Source organism: Polypterus senegalus, chromosome 13, assembly GCF_016835505.1.
Source record: "Polypterus senegalus isolate Bchr_013 chromosome 13, ASM1683550v1, whole genome shotgun sequence".
Lineage (NCBI taxonomy): Eukaryota > Metazoa > Chordata > Cladistia > Polypteriformes > Polypteridae > Polypterus > Polypterus senegalus.
In genome coordinates this window covers 104,909,833-104,930,426 of record NC_053166.1, presented here as the reverse complement: position 1 = coordinate 104,930,426, position 20,594 = coordinate 104,909,833, and the positions used below count along the sequence as shown (strand labels likewise).

The window sequence follows — 20,594 nt, the reverse complement described above, 5'->3', positions numbered from 1 at the left end:
AGCCTTCCCCGTCTTTCGCTTATGTCACTGTTACTTGCTATTTCTCCAGCTGTTCTCATTCCCAGCTGCGGCACTACGCCTCTCTTAAGAATGTCACTAATTTTACTTCTACCCTCCCCCACATTTACAATTTAAAACTGCACAATAAATAGATTCAGAGCAAAGAAAGTTTAAAGTAATTTCTTTCATTTTTCAGAGGACACATCTGAGCTCAGTGAACAACCTTAGAGTGCAGCTGCGAACCAGCAATTCTGAAAGCTGGTGGTGTCCAGCTCTGATCACTATGTACACAGAGAGGGCACTGACCACTTGGTTCATCTCTGAACGCAACAGCAGAGCATAGATCAGATGTCAGGGAGTGGGAGTGAGGAGGGGAGCTGTATTAGTAAAGACAAGGCAAGGAGTCATGTGAATGGAGACAGCAGAAGGAGAAGACATAGTACAGAGTGTGTAAACAGCATGCAGCTAACCAAGTTGTGCTCTCTCAGAGAAAACCAGCAGCAGGTAAATCCCTCTGGGATCTTTCAATTTTTTATTCCACCCTTTTCCCTTTTTTCTCTCCTTTGCTCTGTCATTACTTGAGATATGTTTTTCAACGTGCTTTTAAAAGGTGCTATGTAAATAAAATGTATTATTATTATTATTATTATTATTATTATGCATGGGTGAGGAGGGAAAGATTATAAAAAGTGGGATGTATATCTTTGAATATTTGATCAATATCTCTGAGGTCTATGAATACCACAGCATATAAAGCATTTCCACTGCATCTGCATTTTTTACAACTTATGTTTTTCACTCCTGACCTGAATTCTTAATGATCTTTCAATGCCCTTGTGGAGGTTCTCTGAGTTTACTTCCTCTTTCTAGAGACCTGTAGCCTAGCCTAACTGTGGTGCTTTCTCTAGAGTGTCCGAGTGTGTGTATAATATCAGTATGAGAAGATGACTCCCATTTCTAAGATAGTAGATTGCAAAGCAAAATTAAATCTGAAAATATTTTTATTTATAAAACGTATGTGTGTGCAAATTTGTCTACATGTGTTTATGTGTTCCATGTGTTTGTTAAACTGTATGAGCGGGCATATTATATTAGTATTATGTTGTGACTGTTTGATTGTATTCATACATAAATGTATACTTCTGTGTGGAGGCACATACAAGCAAATGAGTGATTAGACTTATACTTGTTATTATCATAGTTTGTAATATATAGGATGTATAATATTATTTATGTACTGTGTGATTGTTTTCAAATTTGTTTATGCATGTTAGCATCGATGGCTGAATTTTATTTTGAATACTTGTATAGTTTGGTTATGTCTCTGCTTGGGTCTACAATATGTGCTGGGTTGTGGATTATTCTGAACTGATAGAAAAAAAGTGTGTGTTTCTTTTGTCAATTATTTTTATTTTCAAAAACCAAAAAATTACAATAGAATGCTGCTTAATCAATTAATAATAAAATAAAAGATACAACCAATTAGTTCAAAATCAATACAGACAAAACAACAGAAAAATAGAAATACAAAGGGAAAAAAACCCAAAATGAAGTAAGACTTAAGCCCAGCCTAAGAATGTTGTGAGTTCTGTGTTGTATGACATCGTTATGATATACAGCAAGTTATCTGCAGCATAGTGTGTCTGTACTGGACTGTATCAGCCTTCTGGACAAAGGGACATGAAGTGTTATGCTGATTTAGGAATTTATCCAGTGAATATTGAATCCACTTGCATTTCTGAAATATTTTAGCTTTTAGAGCTTCCCACTCTCAGCTACCTTCTGACGTCAATGTGATTTTTTTTTGAATAGTCATATTGTTCTCTTTCATGCCACTTGTGTATTTTCTTTTTCTTTTCTGCTATTTAATGTCTTAGCCTTTACCCCATTTTCACAAGTCATTCTCTCTCTCTCTCTCTCTCTCTAACATTCTCTTGCACTCACAGTTTGACAGTTTGACTATTTTCTTAAATTAGCTCTGTTTATTCACTTTAATTAATTGGACAAGACAGTAAAAATTCAGAATGCATGAGCTAAATTCACATTGGCCTGTTATTATTATGTGTGGATGGTCATTTTTTTTAGACATGTACCTCTGGTTCTTCAGAGGTCCACCAAGAGCATATGTAGGTATGTTTCTAAACCTCATAACTTCACAATATACACACACTGTTGATTTCTGTCACTACAGGTATATATAGATACATACAGGCTCCTTTGCTCCCCCGTGCACATATATCCTCAGTCTCTGTCTGTCAGGTCACCATAGTGAACTTATCTATTTTTTCCCATTGTCCTGACCTCACTGTACACATGTTTCCATTAGGTCCTCACAATGCAAACATAGACTCAGGACCTTTTTTAGGTCTCCACAGTACACTTATTCCTCTTTTCTCTTTTTAGCACTTTCACAATTTTACTTTTGCACAGTGCCTACACACTCTTCTCCCTCACAGCTTTATGGGACTTAGTGTGCTCTCGCTTTTTCTCACTCTTGGCTCCATATCATATACTGTCTGTACCTATAACTTTTGCCAGAATGATGTTGATCTTGTTTTTGGAAAAAATGGCTCAGGCTAATTAGATCTGCCTTAAGACGGTGTAACTTCCAGGCTGGAGGGCTTTTTTGTGGCATCTTTGTGTTATTATTTTTTGTATGGGAGTTAAAGACCATAATTAACTGCAAAATCTAAACTGAACCAGTGTGAGTGCTTGAGTGTATAAATAAAAGTGCCCAGTAATGGTTCTTGATAATAAGCCTTGACACCATACAAAATAAAAAAAAAGGATAACCAGATTATAAAATTGATGGACAAATGCAAATGTGGATTTTAAGGAGCTGGAAAATCCTGGTGGATGCTATTACAATGGATAGTGGGCATAGAAATGTGAGGGGTGGTTTCTCATTAATTTTGTTCTATGAATTCTTCTTCTTGTGCTGTGTGTTTTGCCATGCTCCCAAAAGGCTTTGGCTGTTTTGCATGCCTTTCAGATTAGATTCATACAACTATTCACCACTGAAGGGCAGCTACCTCAGCTGTTTTGTCAATCAAAGTGTACCAAGTATGGAAATCCTGGAAATGACTGCAAGGTCGAGTAATGGTGCAGACAGGCAAGGGCAGCTGAAGTGTACTGTTTCAAAAGAACTGCAGAGCTGTTCCACATAAACACATTAAAGATTATGGTGGAAAGGCTTTTTAAATAAAGGCAAGAGGACAGGGTGGTTCCCATGCCAGATGAACTATCAAATTGTTCACTTAATATGTCCATCATACTTTGCAGGATGGCTGAAACCGAGCGTCCAGGAAGTGCCATGAGTCAGGCATCTAGCACTGGCACAATCTCCTCAGTGACTTTGGGGTCAAAGGTCAGTTTGTATAAATAATAAACTTATGTATTTCTCAGTACCATTTTCACTTTCCTTACTTTTGTGTAGTTTAAGTCTGTTTCCTTTGTTATTACTGTGTTTTAAGCAAACTATGAACTTTGTCATTTTTCATGTTTTAAATTGAAAAACAGTAATGTTCATTATGAAATTTCTTGAGATTTTATCAAATTAAGCAAACTTTTTTTTTTAAGACCATAGACTCAAAAGTCCATAACTTTGGCAAGAGGAAGTTTTCAGTAAGGAGAGATCCAAACTGCCCTGTTGTAATTCGTGGCTGGCTGTTCAAGCAGGTAATAACTACAGTCCATATCCTTAGTGTAACTTAATCCTGCAAGGAGGGCCAATGAGCTGCTGGTCAAGTATTTATGCAGTGCATAATCATTGTCAGCATTGCACAGTGGTCAGTGATGTGACCACAAATTTAGTGTTCTGTGTGTTGTGTTGCACGTGTCTGCATTGGTTTGACTTGGGATACTCAGCTTTGTTTGCCTCACCCTAAACATGAGCATGTAAAGCTAACTGGAAATTGTAATTTTGTCAAATATGGCTCTGGTTTCCCACAAATCAGAATTGAATTATGTGGATTTCAGGATTTTTAGTTTTGATCCCTAAAAAATCTGTGTGGGTTTACTTTAGGCAGTCTTTTTTTCTCCCACCTCATACTGATATGCATATTAGATTAGTAAATTGTACTAGGGTGTTGTACCGTGTTAGCCATTATGAATGTAGAGAAAAGCCAAGCAAAATGACACCTTTTATTGCCTTTCGAGGCAACTCAGGTCCCTTCTTCAGGCAAGATGTAATACAGAAACTTGAGTTCCCTATGTTTATATACACACACTAGGACAATTAGATTAGTAAGGAGAGAGTATTAACAGTTAATAAATCTAAATTAGTTGTGTATGGGTGAATGTGAGTGTATGAAAAAGGCCGTCATGTAATGATGTTCCATTCAATAATGTTTCAGCTGCTTGGATGGGGCCTCACTCTACATAATCTTGTACTGGAGCAAGTATGTATGGAAAATGGATTGATGATCACTGCCATATCTTTACTGTAGAAACAGAATAAATTTTAACTTATCCACCACAGAGACAACAAAATCAAAGTAGCATGGGGTGTATGATCGCTCAGTTAATTAATTATCTGTTTTACCTTTGGCAATGCCATTAGTTAATTAAAACATTCAACAAGTTAAATGTAGGTTAAGTGACGGAATTTCTGTTTCACTTTCTGAATACAGTTGCAAAAATATGAAGAGAACTATACAATTTATGAACAAAGTTTATAAATCAGTGAAAGTTTATCCCTGGCTGCCCGCCACAATATATACTGTATATGTGTGTGTATGTGTATACTGGCATATACATACAATCTTTGTAGCTTTCTCTCTCTCTCTCTCTCTCTCTCTCTCTCTGTATGTGTGTAAGAGATAGAGTGTATGTGTATTTAAGAGGCTGCTCTGCACAATCTTACTGAATTTAGGATGAGAAACTCATAATAGCCAGAACATATTTTTCACAAGGTCATTACATCATAGTGACACAAATAACCATTATATATTACTTGGCTTTATCCTTTCTATTAAACTAAAAAATACCCGTGCTTTGCAGCGGAGAAGTAGTGTGTTAAAGAAGTAATGAAAAAGAAAAGGAAACATTTTGAAAATAACGTAACATGATTGTCAATGTAATTGTTTTGTCACTGTTATGAGTGTTGCTGTCATATATATATATATACACACAAACACACATATAAACATATATATACATATACAGTATATATATATATATATATATATATATATATATATATACTGTATATATATAATTTTTAATGTAGGTACGTAGATCATTTCGACCTGGTCATTTAAAAAGTAGCTCGCAAGCCGAAAAAGTGTATAATAATAGCGGTTCATTTTACAAACTGTTATATTAACATACAGTGTCAATCAATACATACTGTACATTTTACTCTGGTTGGTTCGTTGGTTTAAACCCAAATGATTTATATTAAATAAAAGTCTATATTATATTCTGGTTCTTCTTGTACCTTTTGAGATGAGCCACCTCCGTTAAAATTTCTGTGCATATAACAACTGTCCATTCTAGTTTATGCGACATCTGCTGATTTCTTAGTCATCCTTCACTTCATTGTGTATATTACATCAAACTTTCTTCTGGTACATTCTTTATTTACTTGACCATCTCAGTATTTTTCCTAAACCAATTCTTATATTTCAGTGTACATTTTGTTGTTCGTGTGATCTTTATTTGGTTTCCCACATTTATTAACCCTTTATGCTATTTCTAAAAGATGAATGCTATGTTACCCTAAAATTATTCTTCCACAGGGGAGGAGGACTTGGATAAACCAGTTTCTTCTACAAAATGTAAATAGGTTTTTTTATTCTGACCTATACCATTAGAATTTTCAACTGTGTAATCTGCATGAAATTTAAGTTAGCAATTTCAATTGTTAAGTGATTGATGTTTTGTTTTTGTATCTTTTTAATTTGCTCACATGGAGGAAAGACAAGGAATGTGAGGTTTACTTAACTAGCAAATGGTTTTAAAACAAGAGTATTATGATTTTGTGTCGATCTAAAAAATAACTGTAAAATAAAAAAAAATGCAAAAATATCAGGCCTAGCCTCCACAATGCAGGTTCAGGGACCTTTAGGCTTCCTAATCTCAAAATGATTCCCTTTACTAAGGGCTAGAATCCAAAATAGGTTTTCTCCAAAACTATAAGTAAGCTTCGCCCCATACTGCTTAATAGTGAAAACATTAATGAAGTAAAAAGAATACAGAAAATTAATTTGAAAATTAAAAATAAAAGAAAATCAAACATCTGTGCCATTTAAATGAGCTCCTTATCTTAGAGACTATCATTTCACAACCCAACCTACATCCAACTTCAACACTTTGAAATAACTTATTATCAATTAGAAAAATTAAAAACAAGTACAGCAGAGCACAGATTACCCAAAGAAATACAGTTCAGTTCATATAGGTAAAGAAAGCAGATACAGATCAAGATAGATGGACATATCTAATAGCTAATACAGAGCAAACTTATTTTGAAACCAATCAAATTTAAAGTACTGTATATGATTTAATATTAGTAGCACGTCAACCATTATAATGTCTTTAACAACCATTATAATGTCTTTAAATGTTGATTCAATGCTGTGCCTTACAGAGCCTTTTTGAACCAATTCCAACACCCCTCTTTAAGTGCCCTGTATGTCACAACAATGTCCTCATACAGTTCAATACAGCAAAAGCAGGTGAAATGATATGGTTTGAAATTGAGAATCTCGAGAACAGCTTCCATAGAAAATGACTGAAACAGTCCTACCGGTAGTCCTGAGTGGCGAGGGGTAAGATTTCCAGGAGCGCTCCTTTTGAAGGCACACGATGATTAACCAACCACTATACACACGACAGGGCGGCACGGTGGGTAGAGTGCTGCCTCGCAATTAGGAGACCCGTGTTCGCTTCCCGGGTTCTACCTGCGTGGAGTTTGCATGTTCTCCCCGTGTCTGCGTGGGTTTACTCCGGTTTCCTCCCAAAGTCCAAAGACATTCTGGTTAGGTGCATTGGCGATTCTAAATTGTCCCTAGTGTGTGGTTGTGTGTGCCCTGCGGTGGGCTGGCACCCTGCCAGGGGTTTGTTTCCTGCCTTGCACCTTGTGTTGACTGGGATTGGCTCCAGCAGACCCCCGTGGCCTGATAGTTGGGATATATAACGGGTTGGATAATGGATGGATGGATATACACATGACAGGCAGGCACGAGACAGTCCATTCATCCTACCGAGAAATGATCCAGAGCAAAAATGACTTTTTAGACAATACGTTGGACAGGATACACAAAAACACAGATCTTTTGTTGCTCCGTCAGGCCCCCCTTTTCAACTTTCCCACTGGCCTCTTTCGTCCCCATCAAGCCCTACTTCTGCTCCAGTCATTGTATGTGGGTAATCCCCTTTGGGCTGCTGGGAAATGGAGTTTTCCCCAAGGTAGCACTGCTACAAATTTATCATCTTAACCTGTAGTAACAATGGTCCTAGGTTTTAATAAGCACTATGAAAAAGTTTTGGTTCACTTCCTGAGATCCTCTACATTTATATATTTGTCAAAATGAATGCTTTTACATCTGTAGACAATATTTAATCTATATATATAGAAATGTAAGGTGACTGACTGGGTAACATATCAACGGCCAGCTTCAACCATTGGTCCTAGAAACATGAAATTTGGAGGATACATTCCGTTTATGACACAGGCATCCACTAAGAAAGGATTTTCCCAAATTCTGCCTCTGAGGGGGTGAAAAGGGATCATCATACATAATGTAATCACATTTTTTAGAGAAGAAAATATAAGAAGAAACTTTAATAAACAATTATTGATGAAATCTGAGATATGAAAAATTCAATAAAAAAAATCTTCATAATAAAAAGTATAAAAGGGCCCTTATGGAAAATGTGCAATCAAATATGTGATTTAGCAAATATAACCAGAGATATAAAAACCTGATATATTTTCAAATATTAAAAATATACTATATGAATATTTATTTAATAATTTTTTTAAAAATAAGTATTTTAAAGAAATTCAACTTAAAAAGAAATAACAAATAGCATATTAATATTACCATTGTGGAGTTATTATGAGAGATGTGTCTCAAGAATGCTTTATATGATATATAAAAGCAGATTTTAATAAATAAAGATGTGTTTTAATAAGAGTTTTATTTAGCTCATATTGATGAGCAGATTTCTACTATCTTTTTAAAATTAGTGATAATGGAGACTGCGGTTTGTTGTGAAGTAATCCGAGAAGGGGTGAGTTCTTAGCATGAAATTGATAAAAAATAAATATCTTTTTTTTATTTGAAATAAAACATCAGGAAAAAAAGTATTGTTTTCTTTTCTGTTATACATTTGGTTTTGTAAACTTAGTGTGATGACTTTTAAGTGAAATTATTGTGAAGCTGGCGAAGCAGCGGGAATCAGCTAGTATTAGATAAACATATAACACTATTTCGTAACTGCTACTTAATATATTTAAGTAATAAAATTATCCATGCCTGTGGGAAAAGGTATTGCACCCTTACTTCTCACTCACACAGTTGACCAAAGTTAATTGATAATTAGGCTCGCTTGATTCAACACAACTAGAACCAACTGCAACCAGCTAAGTTGAATCTGAACATCACAATTTATTGACCCGTACTATGAGAATGAATTAGACACCATAAAATTATGATTCTGGTTTAGTGTTTTTACACTAATAAATTACATTTTTGTACTTGTCATTTTTATAACTATTTGTTTTCCATCATATTTTATTTTTTGCACTATGCCATCCAGAATTGTCATGGGACCATGGGAAGTAAAAATATAAATAAGGTGGCGATTACACACATTTTTATTCCATCGTGAAAAATACTTTGTTGCTGCATTTCTCTTGTTTAGTTTAGTTTCTAGAATTCAAGTAGTGAGTTACTTTTTGGATTCTGCTCTAAATTTTAAAGACTTCTCCTTTTGACTTCTACCTTTACTTTGTCACTCAGCAGTCATGCTTTTTTGGTTTAGAATTCTACCTGTCAGACTATGCACTGTTGCAATTCTTTTTTTTTTTACTATCTCTTGGTTTGTCTTCAGGTAAATAGAAATACAGTATCTTTGAGGACTTGTGCTCACAATGCCAAAGGCTTCTGAAATAATACTATGCCTCAATCAAAAAAGAGGAAGAGATAACGAAAAAAGTTGTTGAAGCTTACCTATCAGAAATGGGTTACAAAGCCATTTCTAAGACACTGGGACTTTAACACTGTTAGATTCATTATCTCCAAACACAGAACATTTGAAACAGTGGTGAATCTACCTAAGCATCTCTAATCTGAGCTGAAGACACTGCTCATGACTCCATGATAAGAAAGGTATCCAAGAGTAACACCAGTTCTTGTCTCACACTTACAAAGAAAACCTGAATAATCCCCAAGATTATGTTGGAGACAAAAACAGAACTCTTTAGATAACACAGATCCTACTATGTCTGATGTAAACCTAATACTGCATTCAGTGGTAAGAACATTGTACCTATGATGATGCGGTGATGCTTTACCACATCAGGACCTTGAAGACTGCAACGAACAAAGTCACTTTAACATTTAATGTTCTTTTTTATTGGTGAACAAGTTAATACTAGAAATGCCTAAATTGTTAGCCTTGACTTGCACACACTTCCTGAAATGCTTACCTATTAATATTCACTCAGCATAGATAAACTCAAATACAAAGCAAGAATACCCTAAACACTGACTAAAGCTTTGATTTGATATCAGGGACTAGAAGCAGCTCAATCATGATCTGTCCCTGCTCAGTATTGCACACATGTCAATCCGTCCTCAGATAGCTTCCTCTAAAAGGGGTATATTTCAGAACACTCTAGCAAAACTTGAGAGCTGCCACAAGGGCTACTCCTGCCAGTATTTCTCACCCTGATAGCTACCTTTCAAAGGGCAGCAGAATTTAACAGAAGCAAAGGGTTTGCTTGAACGCCTTCCCGTCACTGGTTACAGCAAGCAGTTCTCTATTCACTACTCCTGAAAGAACTTACCAGTAACCTAAACAAGCACAGCTTTATATTAACATCATTGCCAAATGTCACTAAACATCAAGACAACTTCAGTGGAGTAATATCCAAACTTTATTTCAGTCATTACTTCTATTTATTTGAAGAAGAACCAGTCATAAACGTTAGACATGAAAACATACAACCTGAATAATTCAAATGAGTGTCACAGCAAGCTTTTGAATCAGCAGTGGCTTTATCTTTAGTTGCTACAGTTTTTGTCTTCTTAAGCCATGATAATTGTAAGTGCTGGGATGGTTGTTAGCAAAACAGAGTTGTCTTCTCACTTTCTGGCAGTTATGATGTCTCTCTTAAAAGTCATTTGAATTCATAATGAGTTTCTGGCTGTTTTATTTAAGATGTTGCATCATTCAAACAATTGGACAACTAGTAAGCTCCCAAGGTCTGATTGATTGTTAGTTAAGTAAAGGTTAAGAAGCTTTTCTCAGTTATCCTTATATATAATTTGATACTATCCGTATGTATGGTGTTCTCGTCAATACCCCGTATGTATGGTGTTCGCATCAATACCTCGACTCAATACAAGTTGGAACCATGCAATTGAGACTCTGCCTCTGTAATTAGAACATAACGTGGCAAACGCAGACGCAATATTGAATGATTGGCCAAGAATGTTCTAATGCTTCAGTGACGCCGCTGGACGGCCGAGTATAGTAAGTCGGTATTGGTTCGAGCAGATAACAGTAAGTTCGGTTGGTTTTTGGAACGTTGGTTTGGTGGGGTGTACTTTCCAGGACTAACATCATCGACTGACTTAAACCTTTCAGCAGCTCCGGAACCGTAAGTAATTTAGAAAGTATCACCATTTGCTTGGTACGTCAAAATCTATATTTGGGCAGTTCGGTTTTGGCATCCGTCCTTTTGACATCTGTTGGCAAATTGAGTAATGACGGTTGGGTATTAACAACAGTCATTGTTTAAATTGACTTTGTTAGCTGCAAGGTTATTATAGTTTTGCCTTTTAATATTAGTTTTTTTTCTATTTTCTTTATGACCTTACATGAAAATTTAGATTAGTTTTAGTTTTCTTTCATTGTGTATTTTTAGTTTTAATTTAGTTTGTATTTCACAAAGACATTTCCGTAATTATGGCATGGAGCTTCTACGGAGTATAGTTTTGTCTCACAATCAGACAGAACTGTACACTTAACGGATATGGATATAAGTTTAATGTTAGTGGAAGCTTACTCCACTACTTGGTTTACAGCTTGGTTTTGTTTTTGTCTGATAAAAACAAGTATAATCAAAACCAGATACTGAATATGAACAATTTTACACAAATTTATAAGTTTTAGAATATTCTCTATGTCATGTGTCCTGAACAAATGTGTGCTGACTGTTGACACTTTCAATCTTTTTCTTTTATTGCCCAGAATGGGCCCATTTGTAATGAAATTTAAGTGAATTTTAAGGTTTGAGGATTTTTTTTTTTAAATGTCTACAGCTCACTACATACAGTGCATCCAGAAAGTATTCACAGCGCATCACTTTTTCCACATTTTGTTATGTTACAGCCTTATTCCAAAATTGATTGAATTCATTTTTTTCCTCAGAATTCTACACACAACACCCCATAATGACAACGTGAAAAAAAGTTTACTTGAGGTTTTTGCAAATTTATTAAAAATAAAAAAAATTAGAAATCACATGCACATAAGTATTCACAGCCTTTGCCCAATACTTTGTCAATGCACCTTTGGCAGCAATTAGAGCCTCAAGTCTTTTTGAATATGATAACACAAGCTTGGCACACCTATCCTTGGCCAGTTTCGCCCATTCCTCTTTGCAGCACCTCTCAAGCTCCATCAGGTTGGATGAGAAGCGTCAGTGCACAGCCATTTTAAGATTTCTCTAGAGATGTTCAATCGGATTCAAGTCTGGGCTCTGGCTGGGCCACTCAAGGACATTCACAGAGTTGTCCTGAAGCCACTCCTTTGATATCTTGGCTGTGTGCTTAGGGTCATTGTCCTGCTGAAAGATGAACCGTCACCCCAGTCTGAGGTCAAGAGCGCTCTAGAGTAGGTTTTCATCCAGGATGTCTCTGTACATTGCTGCAGTCATCTTTCCCTTTATCCTGACTAGTCTCCCAGTTCCTGCTGCTGAAAAACATCCCACAGCATGATGTTGCCACCACCATGCTTCACTTTAGGGATGGTATTGGCCTGGTGATGAGCGGTGCCTGGTTTCCTCCAAATGTGACGCCTGGCATTCACACAAAAGAGTTCAATCTTTGTGTCATCAGACCAGAGAATTTTGTTTCTCATGGTCTGAGAGTCCTTCAGGTGCCTTTTGGCAAACTCCAGGAGGGCTGCCATGTGCCTTTTAATAAGGAGTGGCTTCCGTCTGGCCACTCTACCATACAGGCCTGAATGGTGGATTGCTGCAGAGATGGTTGTCCTTCTGGAAGGTTCTCCTCTCTCCACAGAGGACTTCTGGAGCTCTGACAGAGTGACAATCGGGTTCTTGGTCACCTTCCTGACTAAGGCCCTTTTCCTCCAATCGCTCAGTTTAGATGGCCGGCCAGCTCTAGGAAGAGTCCTGGTGGTTTCGAACCTCTTCCACTTACAGATGATGGAGGCCACTGTGCTCATTGGGACCTACAAAGCAGCAGAGATTTTTCTGTAACCTTCCCCAGATTTGTTCCTCGAGACAATCCTGTCTCGGAGGTCTACAGACAATTCTTTTGACTTCATGTTTGGTTTGTGCTCTGACATGAACTGCCAACTGTTGGACCTTATATAGACAGGTTTGCGTGCCTTTCCAAATCATGTCCAATCAACTGAATTTACCACAGGTGGTCCAATTAAGCTGCAGAAACATCTCAAGGATGATCAGGGAAAACAGGATGCACCTGAGCTCCATTTTGAGCTTCATGGCAAAGGTTGTGAATACTTATGTACATGTGCTTTCTCAATTTTTTTATTTTTAATAAATTTGCAAAAATCTTAAGTAAACTTTTTTCACGTTGTCATTATGGGGTGTTGGAAAAAAATGAATTTAATCCATTTTGGAATAAGGCTGTAACATAACAAAATGTTAAAAAAAAGTAATGCACTGTGAATACTTTCCAGATGCACTGTATCTCGGTCTTAGACAATGTGCTTAAAATTAATGCCTTCAATATTTCATTCAAAAATCTCCCATACTGGGCTTTGTTATTTTCTACCAGCCATATTGATCTCTGATTCCATCTCAGGCACATACCTGTACAATTTATAAACAGAATTTTGCCACATGTAGGCCTGAAAAGATATAAAAAATCAGAAAACAGATTCTACTGTGTTCCACTCTGCACTAATTGTGGCACGCCTGGTTCTAATGGCTGCAAACGTGCCTGTGCTTTATAAAAACAGCTGCATATTTATGTACTAGTAATAGGATGTCAGGGTCAAAAGGGTTAAGAACAAAAAGAATATGATATTTCAATTATCTGTTTTGACAGAGAAACATTGAAAAAAGGGGGATGATGCATGATGACCTAGTCAGTCTCTCGATCAGTGTCACTTTATTTTCAAAAATCGGGAGTGGTCTCCCCCATACTTTCTTGTATACTCAGATATGGGGATGAACATTTGAGGAGTAAACCACAAGACAATGATTATATTTTTATATTATGTACATTAAAGAATCATCAACATCAAATCAAATTAATAATATATTAAACAATTACTATGAAAATAAAGTTGAATAAATCGGACTCTGCAGCTGCATGAATAAAAAAAAAAAAAAAACGAGTACCACTTTGAGTTGATGGATTTGGCCCAAAAGTTAATATAGAGCTGCAATTTTGGTGTAACTAACACATGCTAAATTTCATCCTTCTATCTCGTGTTTCTGAGTTATTGTTTTCACACACACACACATATACTTACATACAGATAATTCCAAAAAACTGTATTTTTGGACTCAGCGAGGACTATAATGTCAAGATTCATCAAAATCTCTAGGTCAGATTTTTTTCATGATCACTATACTTTCTTTATTCTTCGTATACGAGAAAGTAAAAACTATTTCTCCTTGTGCAAAGTGGCAGGTTAATTGCTGTCAACAAAAAGCAGTCACTTGAGAAATAAACTGAAATGTTACTTACTCCTGATTTTTCTGTCCATATGGTAAAGGTTTTGTTGACCAGCACTTTCCGATTTCAGGCATTTGAATTACATCTTGATATACAATAAGTACAAAGAAAGGCAGCACGTAAATTGCTTTATATTTCACATGCTTTAATAGCATGGATTTAGCTCGCTCTGTCACCGCAAATGCTGTGTGAACACCCACCCTCCATCCCCAGCCACCGTTCGCTGGATAAATATATGCGGGCAGCTCGCGGTGGATGAGTTTCTGTTTTAGAATTAAAAGTTACATGGGTTAAAGACTAATGGGCAGAATATTTATTCAAAAATGAAAACTAAAAATATTTTTAGTAAATTATTTCATTTCAGTTAGTCTTTACAGCTACTTTAATAGTTTCGTTTAGTTTTAGTTGTTCATTTCGGTTTACGAAAATGTTTTTTAATAATAGTTTCAGTTTTGATTGTAGTTTTCGTTAAGTATAATAACCTTGGTTAGTTGGAATGTCAAAGGCCTTGACAGATGATAAAATTATTCTCCCACCTCACAGGCCTAAATGCTAAGATAGTATTTTTACAGAAAACTTACTTACCTATAAAAAGAAAACTAGAAGATTTTAATATATATGTAAATTTTAATACATAAGGCAAATCCATTTGTAGCATTAGAAGCAGTATCTGACCCTGAATGTCATTTTGATGGGTAATTTATTTATTTATAATGTAATTTTGATAAATATACATGCACCTAATAGATGATTAAGATTTTATATAAAATATATTTGCGTCCATTTCCAATATATAATAAATACAATTCTAATGGCTGGAGATTTGAATTGCATTTTAAATAGAGACCTGGATAGATCTTCAACTACAATGATAATATTAAAATACTGCAAACACAATCTTACATCCAAATTCAAGAGAATATTCCTTGTTCTAACCAGTACATCATAGTTACTCAAGAATTGATTATTCCCTCATCGATAATAATTTACCGCCAATAATCAAATCTTGTAAGTATGAGACTATTGTTATCTCCGATCTCACTCCTCTTATCTTGGAGCTGAAATCATTGTACCTATACACTCACCTCGTAACTGGCATCTCTGTTCCCTGACATTACCAGATCTGAACTTTTCAGAATTCATCTCCAAACAAATCTATTATTTTTAAGAGAGTAATGCATTAGGATAGAATTCTTTTTTTATTTTATTGTAATCATTCCATCAAATCGATCAATTTTTACCCTTTATCTGATCAGCATTTCGCCAGTGAACTGCCAGTGGTTCAATGGCAGTTGCAAATAGGAGTGGTGACAAGGGGCATTTAAAGTAGTCTGAACAATTGTTGTTAATTCAAACTGAAGCTTCTAAATTGGTATACAGTAGTTTGATCCATTCACAAATGTTCGGGCCAAACCCAAATTTCTCTAATGTAGTGAAAAGGTATTTCCATTCAATCATATGAAATGCTTTTTCTGCATCCAACGATAATAATATATCAGGGGTGTTAGACCAGAGTTATACTTCACGCGACACGACACATGCTGCAACGGACACCCCTGCTACGCAAGCATTGTAGTGTTCATACTTGCGCGCGTACTTTACGTAAAAGTAAAATCATCTACTATTTGGCCAAGCATTAATTACCATTATTCCAAAGGGAAAAAAGGACTTACTACAATGTGCGTAATACAGACCAATTCCACTACTGAATAACGATGTTAAGATAATCCCCAAAGCTTTAGGCAGAAGGACTCAGAAAGTGCTCCCTTCTGTAATAACACCAAATATGATTTATTAAAGTCAGACACTTAGCCTCAGACTTTCAGCGTCTTTTTAATGTAATATACTCACCCACAAAATCTAACTCACTAGAAATTGTATTATCTTTGGATACAGAAAAAAGCATTTGATTGGGTTGAATGGGAATGTTTGTTCACTGCATTGCACAAATTGGGGTATGGCTAATATATATCTGTATGAATAATTTAGAAGCCTCAATTCACATTAACAACACCAATTTAGACTACTAGAATATGGTCCTTGAGAAAGGTACTCTCTATCACCATTGGTTTTCCAATAGCCATTGAGCCATTCATTTATTCTTTTTCAAAATACTTTTAATTGATTACTAGAGAAGAACCTAAGCAAAAGTACAAAAAATGAGCAAAAATGTACTCTAATAAAAGTTAACGTACCCCATTGACCTTTCTATTTATATAAAAGTAAGAAAGTACTAGCTTGAAAATATGCTTAAAGTATTAACTGCTAGTCAAATGCATTCCCTGTTTCAATAATACAATATGGCATTGTTTATGCCTACTGAATGTATATTGTGTTAAATACAAAAATAGTTGAGGTTATGCCATTTTATTAAGAATGATGCAAATTCTGCTGATAAATGTATGTTCATATATTCTGTGTAAAACAATTCAAATAATGAATTGTACAAAATACTGAATACATTCTAATATAAATGTTACAGTATTGTATAGATGATTTAGCTCTAAATAGAAAAAATCATTAATGAGACAGGCACAATTTTTACTTGCCCTTTAAACATTGTGGCAGTTGGCTGGGTCCCATGCCCGACAGGGACGCCCCTTCTACAAATGTTCCAGGGGAGCATCCATGGGCTCCTCAGTACCTCCCCCAGGACGCTTGGTGGCAGTCTCCCTGGGAGAATATGGTGCTGCAGTTTCCCACAGGGCTCCATGGGAGACAGAGTTCTCCACAGCCCTGTTGGGATCTGGGGTGGCCGCCAGGGGGTGCTGCATGGATTCCGGAGTCTTCCTGGACAACTCTACAGCCCAGTCCGGAAGTGCAACTAGGAACGGGTGATCAAGCAGCTGGAGCACTTCTGGCCTGGCTATGAAAATGACTGGAAACCACCGCTCAGGGCCAGAATCGGGAGGAAGAGGACGATGTTGCCATGGAGGAGTGATGGTGCCAGAAGAAGGGTTGTTTGTATTGAGTTAATTGCTTTTGGGACTGTGTATTGCCTGTGGGGTTCACGGGGAAGACGTGCCCCACATTTGAAGAAAAATAAAAGTCTTGTGTGTTTTTACAAGTGCTTCTGTGTCAGTCTGTGCCGGTTTGGGAGCTATACAGAATCCAGTTCACAACATCTAAATGAAAGAGTCTGACAGTATCACACAATTGGTACTGTGCTGGAACCTAAGAAGATGATTATTATCATAGTGACAATGGAGTCAAAAACAGACAAATAAAAATGGTAAAAAAAAGTTGATATTGTGTTACCTTTCAAGCATATTTTCTCACATGAATATTACTGAAAGATAAAATTGGGAAACAAATTGTTAAAAAACAACACTCTGTTTATTCATATTCCAAATATGTTTATTCAGAGCAGGGTCATGGAGCAGCTACAGACTTATCCCAGCAACCATAAGGTGTATTCATGTATGTGGCATGAGGATATGATGATTTTTGAAAGCATAGTAATGAAAGATCACTCAAAATAATCATTTGACACATGGCGTCAGTTAAAGAATGAAGTAGTTTAAATTTAATTAAGCTTTTTTATATTGTTTTGAACAACATAAAAATGTTTTATAATGATCTCCACCATTAACAACACATTTTTTCTAAATGAGTTTGCAAATACTTTAAAATACTGTAGTCTCCATTCAATTGTTCAATTAACTGGAAAAAAAGCTAAATGATTCCTAAAAACATATACTTGCTATGTGTACTTGGTGAATAATTCAATGAACAGTCCAGTTTGTAATGTATAACTCTAGCGACTAACATTGTGGTGAATGTCTTCTGCTTGTCTCACCCTTTTGAAATTTTCCAGTGTTCTTGCAGTTCTAAGTAGTTTTAAAAAACATGTTTTTCACACTAAAAGTAAATTGATATTTTATGGAACTACTTTAAAATAGTATGACAAAAGGTTCTCACGAAAGCATGATGTCCCACCAAATTTCAAATACTCTAAGGTGTAATAAGTTTACATTTTGTCCAGTCTTTTTCATTATTAAAATATGCAATTTACTTACAAGTATCGTAAGGCAAGCAATGTGCCACAACTTAGTTAGAATGCTTTTATCCCACTTATGTCAAGCCACATACAGTAAAAAGCTCATTGCGACTGGATAACTGAGAGTCAGAGCATTCTAGTGAGTTGTTGTCTATAGGTGTCACTGATTGGTCATTTGTAAAGTTTGAGTCAGATTTTGAGCAAAGTTTTGACTTTATTGAGAACTACAAGATTGATGAAGAACTGGAGTGCTCATAAATCAATCACATAATTCATTGAAAAGAGTTCTTTAAAAACAACCCATTCAGGTGACTGTAAAATGTAACAAATGCTTGTAGAAATGTAGCGGAGGAAAAATCTAAAATATTCACAGCTAAATCTATTTAAGTACAGATATGTAAAAAATGTTGTTTAAATATCTAGGGATAAACATCACAATTAAATATAAAGATCTTTTTCAAAGCAATTTTGGCAACACTATGGAAAAAATCACTCTAGACATTAACAGATGGTCTACCTTTCTTCTCACCTTAGAAGACAAAAAGCTTCTATTATTTAATTCAGAGAATCTCTATATACATAAAACGTCATTCTTTAAGAAACTAGACTCAATTATAACCTCATTTATCTTTTTGTATGATCATCAGGAGCCATGTCCCTAGAGTGGCAGGATAGGACCGAAGGGTGTTCTCCAACTATTTGGGGATCAGACTACTCAGCCTGCCTGGAAAAGCTAATGTCAGGGTAATGGAAAGGAGGAATGGGGTTCCCATCCAGGCTATGGAATCACTGGAGCAGCTCTTTACCCTCAAGAGGTCCCTGGAGGGGGCATGGGAATACACCCAATCAGTCTATCTGTGCTTATTGGACTTAGAGAAAGCATATGATCGCGCTCCTTGAAGGATTATTTGGAGTGTGCAGGGAGAGTACAGGGTTCCGAGGCCCTTAATAAGAACATATAATCATAATGAAAACTGTGTCTGCATACTCAGAAACACATTAGCAATGTCCCCAGTTGAAGTGGGACTCCCCCAAGATTGTGCTTTATATCTTATCTTGTTTGCAGTTTTTGTTGACAGGATATCAAGGCACAGCCAAGGAGGGAAAGGGGTCCAGTTCAGTGGCCTTAGAACTATGTCACTGCTTTTAGCAGACTATATGGTTATGTTGGTTTAATTAGGCTGTAAACTGCAGCACACAGTGGCGTAGTTTGTGACTTAGTGTGAAGCAGCAGGGATGAGGATCAGGACCTTTAAATCTAAGGCCATGGTCCTCAGTACAAAAAAGAGTAGTAGAGGGTGTGTTAGCTACCTCAAGTGGAGGAGTTTAAGTACCTCGGTGTGGTGAAATCAACAAACAGACAGGAGTGGCGCAACCTAACTTTCAGTTTTTTTTTACTGTAGAGCAAACATTCACACTATAAAGACAGGGAAACTGGAAATTAATGAATTTATACCAGCCTGGTCAGCAATGGAAAGCAAGTCTGTCCAAAAAGTTTTTAAAACATGGCAAGAATTAATTAAACATTTTATATTAGGCATTTACAGTATATAGTGTGAAAAAGATAGATTTTTGTCTTCTTTTGGATCTCTGTTCTTTCTCTTTCTCTCAGGTGGGAAATTAATTCTTATTTTGTTAGATTTTGTTTTTTCTCTGTTTTCTTTTTATTTTTCTGGCATTCTTTCTAGATTGATTTTGAAGTAATTTTTGCAGACGTTCTGTAAATTTTATCTCGTTTGATTATATACTATGTTACTTTCTTGAAGTAAAAAAAAAAAAATAATGGATATAATTAATTTCTTTCATTACCCACAATTGCACCTAAAAAGCTTCATGAACATGAAAAATCTCACAGTAAATAATGCTACCATCTTGCATTAGATTAATTTTTTAAAAAAAAAATTGAAACTGCAGTTTTCCAATATTTTCTGCGTGTCACACAATAGATAGAAGATACAATTATGTATTTTGTATGCCGACCCAGGGATATCTTACCATATCTGTATTTAAAGTGCAAAGTAGAGAAAAACAAACAATAAACAGAAGTTCAATGATAGATTTTATTAAAGAAAAATAACATTATTTTTTTTTTATTAATATTATTTTTTCATTTAATTTATGGCTTTGAGAAAATAGCAGTTAAGCTTTTAATATTTAAAGTTATTTATTTAAAAGTATCTTTTAACCTTGCTGTTATAAGGGCAGCTCATGGTGTTAAATTTAATGAACTGCAGTGATTCCGTTTTCTAATAACATTTATCAGTGGTTCAATCAAATAATATTAAGAATTATTAATATAATGTACATTTTATGCTTTTTAAGAAACAGCATTATCTGTCCTTTAAAGTTTTTTTCTATCGTATCAAATTGAAATTTATGTGTATATGTATGTAATATTACTTATTCAGTCAACCTTCAGCCTTTATTGAAACTATGAAGAGGTCCATAGACTAAAAAAT

The 20,594-nt window shown here is 35.6% G+C and overlaps 1 protein-coding gene across 12 annotated transcripts in view; it reads left to right on the top strand.

Annotated features, from left to right (window-relative positions):
- Positions 1-222: 222 nt before the first annotated feature.
- The window catches only part of si:ch211-234p6.5 (pleckstrin homology domain-containing family A member 4), a 249,934-nt gene continuing 229,562 nt past the window's right edge, over positions 223-20,594 (top strand). For 6 of the 12 annotated variants that reach the window (XR_005636166.1, XM_039774440.1, XM_039774441.1 and 3 more), the window contains exons 1-3: positions 230-504; positions 3,283-3,367; positions 3,580-3,678. Coding sequence is in view for 11 of the 12 variants with exons in the window: in XM_039774440.1 (XP_039630374.1) it covers positions 3,284-3,367; positions 3,580-3,678 (183 nt within the window). In the remaining variant the exon portion in view is untranslated. Of the gene's footprint in view, positions 505-3,282; positions 3,368-3,579; positions 3,679-20,594 lie in introns of all 12 variants that reach the window. The other 6 variants (XM_039774436.1, XM_039774435.1, XM_039774432.1 and 3 more) reach the window with 3 other exon arrangements.